This window comes from Cololabis saira, chromosome 13 (assembly GCF_033807715.1).
Source record: "Cololabis saira isolate AMF1-May2022 chromosome 13, fColSai1.1, whole genome shotgun sequence".
Classification (NCBI taxonomy): Eukaryota; Metazoa; Chordata; class Actinopteri; order Beloniformes; family Belonidae; genus Cololabis; species Cololabis saira.
Window position 1 is genome coordinate 44,288,728 of NC_084599.1, and position 10,117 is coordinate 44,298,844.

Below are 10,117 nucleotides of genomic sequence, written 5' to 3' on the forward strand. Positions count from 1 at the left end.
CAATATTTTGGGATGAAATTAAATTCAAAGCAAATGATGATGAAAAAAGCATTCGCTTACAACAAAAATAATTTTGCCATTTCCCACAAGACTCTGCTACCTGCGTCAGTTAACAGATTATTTGCATCCTTTTTTGCAGCGTTCACTGAGTGTGTGTAAAAACTGAACCATTAGAACACCAAAAAAACGATGTTATGCACTAAATGTAAAACAGTTTTTTCTTGTTACAGCAGGATAATTTCTGAGCTGGCAGTGAAGAATAAGAACAGACCAACTGACCTGTCAATAGAACCCGGCCCTTAACCACAGATGAGTCAATGGCTGCTGATTATCCGTTCCACAGGGACCAGAAGTTTATTGTTCGTTTATTGTTTATTGAGATCCCCATTAGCTGCAGCAGAATCTGAGACTATTCTTCCTGGGGTCTTAACAAAATAATGCAATACAAAGAAAACAAATAGAGAAAAGAACTTGAAAAAAAACAAAAAAATACAGAACAAGAGCAAAAAAAAACATATTATATAATAGCCTATCATATCTAATATTCCAAGTAAATTCTATATTATATTCACACACACACACACACTATTATGCAATAATACCATTATATCTCACGTACCAAAACAATCATATTACATACACAACTCTATTACATACCGAAACCATTACTTGCTGTTAAAACCGTGAGGCGGGGAGTGGGGGCCACGCGGGACAATGCCCCCCACGACCCGGACCCCCCGCCCCTGCCTATGGGCATATGAATCGTGTAGGGGGGGAAGGAGGGGGAGCGGAGGCCGAAGCCAGGAGGCAGGACCAGCAAAGCCGGCCCTGATAAGACACCCGCGCCCCCCCCACCGGCGGGGATGCTGTTTAAGTAGTATTCTGAATTGATTATTGTTAACAGAGAGTTTTACATGATTGGATAAATAATTCCATTCTTTCATTCCTCTATACAGGACTGTACGTTTGATGGCATTAGATCTAACCTTAGGTATTGTAAAATTTCCAACAGTTGCATGTCTAGTGTTGTGACAGTGATTTTCTGCACTAAAAGAGAGGTTTTTAAACAAATCATATGGCTTTTTTAAAACAGATATGTTTCTTATCACAATCAACAGTGAGTATATGAGTCTGTCTTTGACCAATAACCAGTTGAGTTTCTTGTGCATTGAGATGATATTTTTCCTATTGTCGCACTTGAGAATAGTGCGGGCAGCTCTGTTTTGTATATAAGCATTCAACATTTCACCATTAGCACTGGACCAAACTGCTGGGAAATAGTCAAGGTTTGATAATATAAGTGATTGAATAGCTGTTTTTAAAATCCTATGATTCATATAGGATTCATGTCTTCTTACAATAAATATACCCCTCCCCATCTTTGCAATGATATTAGAAATATGTTTTTTCCATGAAAGTTTGTTGTCTACTGTTACTCCAGAAGTTTGCTTTCATGCACTTGTTTTATCGTGATGTCATTGACCTTGATATACAAAACCGGATTCTTATCAATATTATGATTTGACCCCATAATCATACAGTTGGACTTTGATAAATTTAGGGCTAGCTTGTTTGCAGATTGCTCAAAGCCATAACAAGCCAGTTTTTCTAGTAATATGTTATGATCTATAATGTCAAAAGCCGCTGAAAAGTCTAGAAATACAGCACCAATCATGTTTTTCATTTCAATTTCCCTAAGCCAATCATCAGACATGACCGTGGAGTGAGCCTTTCTATATGGATGTTGTGAAGTAGTGATTATTTCATTATCTGATAAATAGTTATTGATTTGTTCATACGCAATTTTTTCCATCATCTTTCAAAGTATCGGTAGCAGACTTATTGGACGACTATTTGAGCCAGAAAAAGGTAGTCTCTTATTTTTTGTTAGTGGAACTATTTTTGCTTGCTTCCAGGCAAGAGGACATGTGCCGCATGTAAAACTTAAGTTTATGCTGTGAACCAACGCTGGAGCAATGTCATCAGCAACCACCCTCAGAAGCCTGCTGTCTAGGCCATCAAGACCAGGTGGTTTTTCTTTGCCCTTTTTCAATAGTTCAATTACCTTGTCCGTGTTAACATTTACCAGTTTGAACTTAGAATTTCTATTTTTCATAATTTTATTTCTTATTAATAGATGAGATATATCATTACCTAGATTAGTCATACTTTCTTTTAGATTCACTACTTTGCTTATAAAATAATCATTCCAATTTGGCAATGTCACTGGGCTTAGTAATGAACTCACCATCCTTTTCCAGAAAAGCTGGATTGTTTTTATCTTTCCTACCTGTCAGTTCATTTAATACCTTCCATAGTTTTTTACTATCATTTCCCACTTCCTTTACTCGATTCTCAAAATATAATTTCCTCTTTTTCCTGTTTAGTTTGGTAACACAGTTTCTTTTTTTCTTATATAGATCACAGTCAAATTTGCTACCTGTTATAATTGCAGTTTTTTTCATTAGATCTCTCATTTTCATAGCCTCTTTGAGTTCATTGTCTAACCAATGTGTGATTGTATTCCTGACAGTGAACCTTTTTAATGGTGCATGTTTTTCCACAAGTGGAAAAAATAATTTATTAAACTTAGTCAGGGCCATTTCTGGATTATTGGCTTCAAATACTTCCAACCAGCATACTTCTTTCACCTCTTTAACAAATACCTCTTGATAAAACATACTGTATGATCTTTTCAGCACCGTTTTGGGTCCAGGTTTACCTACTTTAATGTTTCTCACCATTATAACTAGATTATGGTCGCTATGGGCAGAGACAAAATACTACTGCATAGCTCTGGGGAATTTGTAAAGATATGATCTATGCATTTGGCTGTTTTAGAACCATCTTGTTTTACACATATTCTAGTACGTTTATTCATGACTTGAGTTAGTCCACAAGTTGTAGAGGCAATTTGTAATGTTGAAAAATATTATCAAAACCAGTTCAGAAGTCCGCTGTGGTGTAGTGAGTTTTATTCAGTAAGCCAGTGGTGAGAAGACCTACACAGATCAGGGCAGGAATAAACAAGCCAAGTGAGAGACAAAAACCATTTACAGTCAGATGTGATCTGTGGCCAAATGCCGTAATCGGGCATTTGGCATGACTGTCACTAAGTTGTAAATTACCCCATAGGGTGTTCTTGTGATTCAAGTCTGTGGCCAAATGAGTTGGTATTAACATATCAGTCAGTCAGGAACTTCATCACATGGCATTCCCGTGGTTCAAGTCTGTGTTGAAGCTACTTCCAAGGTGTCGCCCCTGCAGGGGGTAGGAAGCTGGAGTTTCAGGTCAGCCACGGTGTCACAATGCCTCATCAATTCACAATTTGTTTTTTGAGTTACAGTGGAGTACATAATTTTAGTGGTAGTTTGAGTGATACATATTTTGCAAGTGAACCTGAGACATGTGATCAGAAGCCAAATAACAGTTAGGAATCCAAACCCAAGCAAAGCAAATCCTAACTGTTCTTTAAACCAGTCAAACAAACCAGTGGTGACAAGGGTATGTAATGTTTTGGCACACATTTTGATGTTCCTAGGTGAATGGTTAAGTTTATCACAGTATAATTGTCTCGTTTGTGGTATTTGTAGGTTTCTCTGTCTTGTTCCTGTGACAGATGTGAGTGTCTTGGCGTGTACAATGCGTCTGCTTCTGGGCCTCTGCGGCCTGCGCTACTCCTTTCAATGGCTCAGACGGTGGTGAGGACGAGGATCCACCGGAAGAAGAGGGAATCGGCTGATTTCTGGTGCATGGCGGAGGAGTTGTTTTCTTACAGTGGGATGCGTGGATCCAGGTTTGGCGCCCCTCATACTTGACTGCAGTGTTGGTGGTGAGCAGGACGTGTTGAGGTTTGGACCAGCGAGGTTTCAGGGCGTTTTTCTGTCAGAACTCTCTGACTCAGACCCAGTCCCCGAGTCGGATGTTATGGCATGGTTTGCCACTAGGACGAGACTGGACAGCTTTTACTTTTCTGTGGATTGACTGAACGGCAGAGGTTAGAGCAGAGCAAAATGATATCATGGATTCATCCATGGCATCGAGGTCCATCTTCTTCATACATAGAACTGAATTGCTTGGTATAGACATAGGTCTCATTTCATGAGGTTTGAGTTTGTGCTTCCTAATGGGTGTTGACCTCATTGACATTAGGACCAAAGGCAACAACATTGTCAATTTAAGTCCAGTTTAAAAAAATTATCTACACATACAAGAACATTTTCATATCCCTCACATATTGGCATATGTATAAAGTCTATTTGTAGAGCTTCAAAAGGTCCCCGTGGGGGGGATGTGTTGACAATGTTCGCAATATTTTTTGCATAGGATGTAAATCTTGGAGCATACCAGTCTTTCAACACTATCTGACACATTCCCCCTTTGCTCACATGTGACAAACTATGTGACATGCGTGCTAGTCACGGGAATAAGGATGTGGGTGTCACAATGCAGCCGTCATTGCTGACCCACAAATTATTCACATTTTTACAACCATGGGAAAGCCCCAATCTGTGCTTCTTCACATCAGTAGTCTCTTGTAAGAGGGCTACATCATTAGGAAAAGCCAGGTCGTTAGAAGGTTAGAGCTTTACATGGACAGGTAAGCCAAATTTGGCGGCTTCTGTGAAACAGGATCTTTGGATTTGGTGTGGGCTTCACATTTAACAACAGCAATAGATGAAGGTAGTTGACATGCTTCTAACAGTTCACCAATCAATTTACCACGTTTAACGGGTGTCCCCGAGGATGTGATAAATCCTCGGTTTGCCCACAATATATAAAGTCGTGTACACAACCAAAAGCATATCTGGAATCTGTATCGATTGTAACAGTTTTACCTTTTCCTAGTTGACAGGCTCTCATCAGTGCATACAATTCAGCTACTTGGGCAGAGCTGGAGGAGGGCAAGGCGGCGCTTTCAACAATTAAGAATTATCACAAATTGCATAACCTGCGTATGGTATTCCATTTTCTCTATAAGCAAAGCCGTCAGTGAAAAAACAAGATCAGAGTTAGGGAGAGGAGTTTCAGAAAGGGTTAAGGATTAGTTTGACATGCTTTCAGTAAAGGGCCTATAAACCCTATAGTAGGCTCAGAGACAGGTAAACACATGTTTGTTGGATTTCCATGTGCTTACATGATGGGGTTACCGTAGGCAGGATAAGATTAGGTTGGGATGCTCTGATTTGGCTCACCACAATAGGAGCAGTTCCCATTGTCTTTGATTGAGAAGTGTGACGTGTGGCCTTTGTTGTGGTATGAATGATTCATTGGCCGGCGTCTTTGGTTGGTTCCTCTATCTCTGCGTCCTCCTCTCTGCGCTCAACCTGTGTAGTGAGACACTAATTCTAGTGCGCTATTTTTTCTGTAATTAATTAATCGAAATTAAGGTGCTAAAGTCCCAGCCTTATTATTTATTTAATTTTAGTTGTTAAATTTCTGGAAAAGAAAAAAAGTCAAATCATACATGAGAGAAACTATTCAGTTTGTGGCAAAATATTTGTACTTGTCTGAAACTGAAGATGCATAATGCAAACCTGACATTTACTTTTAGTTCAGTTAGTGGAAAATGGTTGGCCTGGCTTTCTCTTTAAAACTTAAACAGTTATAAAGCATTACAAACTGTAACACTAGGGCAAACGCACAGTATTGTTTTGTACTTAGTGTCTTTCAAATAAAAGACAATTTTTTCCAGTCATATGTTCTTCATTTAAGGTTGTTAAAAAATACTGCTATAATATTGTATCGTATCGTTATCGTGACCTCAAGATCGTGTATCGTATCGTATCGAGGAGAGATTTAAGGATCAGATCTCTGTCACAAAGGCAGAATTGTCATACACTGCAACATAGGGTCTAATAAGAACTTTATCACTCTATATTTTTGAAAATATGAAATCATAACCGTTGATCATATTTCTGTTATACTTTGTCCAATCAACATCAAAAACATCACAAATAGTGTCAACTCTGAGCTTATACAATCCAGGGAGTTTACTTCCGATCAAACAGTGACATTTTAGATTTTTGGACACTAAACATATTTTTCCATCCATCCATCCATTTTCTATACCCACTTTATCCTTGGCAGAGTCATGGGGAGAGGTGGAAAACTGGCGCGATCTCTCACCACTGGTACTTTTATGGTTCCCTTGTTTCCCACTCAGGAGCGAGTGTGAGGAACAAAAGCCACTACACTTGCTTTAAGTTTTTGACGGGGAAACAGGAGCACGAACCACTTCGGTAATGAGTTCGGTAGGCCACAAGCCTTTTACTTTGAGATGCCCTGGAGGTAGTCGGCGGTGTCCTGGTGGTTCCTGAACTCGTGGTCCTGGTCCCGGTCCACAGGTTGCTGATTTTTTACGCTGTGCCGGTTGTTCAGCTGTGAGCGGCTCCCTTGTCCTCTCTCTCTCTCCCTGTGTCTCTCGGAGACGGAGAAAGCAGCGTCACTGGCAGCCGGGCTGTCCCCTTTTTCCTGGTCGTCGTAGCCTAGGCACTTCGTCTCGTTGCGCATGGGTCCCCGTTCCGCTCATCCAAACGTCGGAGCTTTTGCAGGTATATCCATTGTAACGCGGGTGTTGACTTTTGGTAACCAGTGGGCTTTCACAAGTGCAGGTTGCAGGATGGATCCTCGGCTGATGCTAGTCACACTGATCGGAGATGAAGTGTCATCCTTACAAAACGTAAAGACCATGGACGTTTCTCTTGTAGTGAAGAAAGTCGGAGAGAGTGAGATTTGTTGCAGACCAGCGTTCCTTGGTGAACAGCTGGATAGTTACGCTCCACAGGGGGTCCTGGTGAAAAGCGTCTCTTTTCCCTGTTCTCCTTGTCTCTGTGATGACGAGCATGTAGCATTTGGAGCTCACAGAGAGGTCCGTGGAAGGCCTTGGAAGGTTGGAAGATAAGAGAGCGAGGTTCAGGAAGCCCCTGTTATTTAACCACCAGCAGTTCACGTAGGACTGTGGCCCAACACAGAGGAGCCAATGGCTGCTGAGTATCAGTTTCACATGGACCAGAAATTAGATCTGAACTCATGTGTTTCCATCCATCCATCCATCCATCCATCCATCCATCCATCCATCCATCCATCCATCCATCCATCCATCCATCCATCCATCCATCTTCTTCCGCTTATCCGTTCCCGGGTCGCGGGGGCAGCAGCCTTATTAGGGATGCCCTGACTTCCTTCACCCCAGACACTTCCTCCAGCTCTTCCTCCAGCTCCTCCGGGGGGAGTCAGAGACGTTCCCAGGCCAGCCGAGAGACATAGTCTCTCCAGCGTGTCCTGGGTCTTCCCCGGGGTCTCCTCCCGGTGGGACATGCCTGGAACACCTCCCTTGGGAGGCGTCCAGGAGGATCCGGTACAGATGCCCAAGCCACCTCAGCTGACTCCTCTCAATGTGAAGGAGCAGCGGTTCGACTCTGAGCTCCTCCGGGGTGTTCGAACTCCTCACCCTATCTCTAAGGGAGCGTCCAGCCACCCTGCGGAGGAAACTCATCTCGGCCGCTTGTATCCACCTGAGGCAGGACTTCTCCACCCACCCGGAGAAGGCATGCCACCCTTTTCCGGTGGAGAACCATGGCCTCGGTTTTGGAGGTGCTGATTCTCACCCATGCCGCGTCGCACTCGGCCTCAAACGGCCCCAGCACATGCTGGAGGTTCCGGTCTGATGAAGCCAACAGGACAACATCATCTGCAAAAAGCAGAGATAAAATCCTGTGGTTCCCAAACCGGATCCCCTCCGGCCCCTGGCTGCGCCTAGAAATCCTGTCCATAAAAATGATGAACAGGACCAAAGGGCAGCCCTGCCGGAGTCCAACATGCACCGGGAACAAGTCTGATCTACTGCCGGCAATGCGAACCAAACTCCTGCTCCGATCATACAGAGACCGGACAGCCCTTAATAGAGGGCCCCGGACTCCATACTCACCGAGCACCCCCCACAGAATGGCACGAGGGACACGGTCAAATGCCTTCTCCAGATCCACAAAACACATGTAGACTGGTTGGGCAAATTCCCATGAACCCTCGAGCACTCTGCGGAGGGTATAGAGCTGGTCCAGTGTTCCACGACCGGGACGAAAAAAACGCATTGTTCCTCCTGAATCCGAGGTTCAACTATCGTCCGTATTCTCCTCTCCAGTACCCTGGCGTAGACTTTCCCGGGGAGGCTGAGAAGTGTGATCCCCCTGTAGTTGGAACACACTCTCCGGTCCCCCTTTTTAAACAGAGGGACCACCACCCCGGTTTGCCACTCCAGCGGTACTGTCCCCTTCCTCCATGCAATGTCGCAGAGGCGTGTCAACCAAGGCAGCCCTACGACATCCAGAGACTTGAGGTACTCAGGGCGAATCTCATCCACCCCTGGTGCCACTGAGGAGCTTATGAACCACCTCAGTGACCTCGGCTTGTGTTTGCATGTGTGTGCATGTGTTTCCAGATGAAACTAATTAAATTACATGGATGTAATCTTCTCCTTTTGTGCTTGAACAGTGTTGATCCTGGATGTTGCTTTCTGTTGTCATGACGACAGTAAGATGCCGCTTCTGTAAACCCTCACCTCCAAACATTCAGTCACCACTGTAAATCTGTACACAACACTGGTGGTGCCCTGGTCAGCACCCACCCGTTCATTCATCCCTCCTTACTTCACTGTTTCCTCCATGCATCCTTATTTCACCCCTGCCTTGCTTCTCTTTTAAGCTCCTTCTTCCATTCTTCTCTCGAGGTTTCAGAACAGATTGTGTGACTCTGCCTGATGTTTGACATTTTTAAATGTCTACCCTTCAGTGCTGCTCAGGACCCGTCCACGTTGGAGTCCAGACTGAAGGATCTGGAGTGCCACTTCACCTGGGACCTGGACTCCAACCGTTCCAGACTGATCACTAAAAGGGACATGCTGGAGGACATCGGCACCGAGGAGGGAAACCTCTGGCTGGGTCATATTTACAACCTGCAGGGTTTCATCTGGTATAAGCTTGGTGATGAAGAAAAGGCCCAGCGTTTCCTCACCAGGGCCACCGGGACCTTCCGACAGCTGAAGAACGTGGATGAAGGTCTCTGGTTGGTGGTGAACTTTGGGAATCTGGCCTGGCTGCACCACCTTCTGGGAGAAGACGAACAGAGTCAGGATTACCTGTCAAAAGTTGATGCTCTGCTGAGGGAACAACCGTCTCCATCCCAGGACGAGCTCCACCCGGAGATCTGTGCAGAGAAGGCCTGGACCCTGATGAAGTTTGACAAAGACAAGAGGCGGCAGGCTGCAAATTACTTCCAGAGGGCATTGGAGATGCAGCCGAACATGGTGCACTGGAGGACCAGCTGTGTTATTGGGAGGGTGAACGCTCACAAGTACAGCAACACGGACCTGGATCAGGACATCTGGGAGGAGATGAGGGAGGCCAGGGAGCTGGATCCAGATAACACGTACCTCGCTGCCCTGGAGCTGCTCATAAGAGCCAAAAGAGGAGACCAAGTCAACGATGAAGCTCACAAGCTGGAGGAAAAGATCTTACTGAACCCTGTCAGCAGAAACAGCGGCATCAATGTTCTGCTCAAGGTGTACAGACAGCTGGGCGACCTTGACCAGGCCATCGATTTGGCAGAGAGGGTCCTGAGGAATCATCCTGATAATCGACACCTGAAAGTGTGTGCCGCACACTGCTACAGATGGAGAATCCTTTCCTTCATGGAGAGTCGTCCAAACCCATCTAAAAGCATGATGGAAAGAGCTATAAGCCTGCATGAGCAGGCGATCGCTCTTTATCCTGATGGCCGTTCCCTCGAGAAGAAGCTCGACCTTGCAAACATATGTGCAAAAATAAGCGGGGATCCACCGAGAGCATATCAGATTTACCAGGAGCTGCTAAATCTGGACCTGGAACCTGCAGATAAGCAGCTGGTCTACAACCGCTATGCCAGTTACTTACACTTTAACCGGCGGGAGCCGAACAAGTCCATCGACTACCACATGAAGACAGCAGAGATCCCTGTGGAATCCTCCATCAGGCAGAGCAGCATCAGTAAGCTGAAGAGGATCAGCAAGCAAGGCAACAACTGGAGGTGTGGAGAAATACGGAAGTTCCTGGAAACACTGCAGGGGGACCAGCCTGAGTGA

General features: G+C 44.6%; 1 protein-coding gene across 1 annotated transcript; it reads left to right on the forward strand.

Annotated features, from left to right (window-relative positions):
- The first annotated feature begins 8,758 nt into the window (after nucleotides 1-8,758).
- Nucleotides 8,759-10,117, forward strand: LOC133458816 (interferon-induced protein with tetratricopeptide repeats 3-like). The gene has a single exon (XM_061739017.1). The coding sequence runs from the start codon at nucleotides 8,759-8,761 to the stop codon at nucleotides 10,115-10,117; it is 1,359 nt and encodes a 452-aa protein (XP_061595001.1).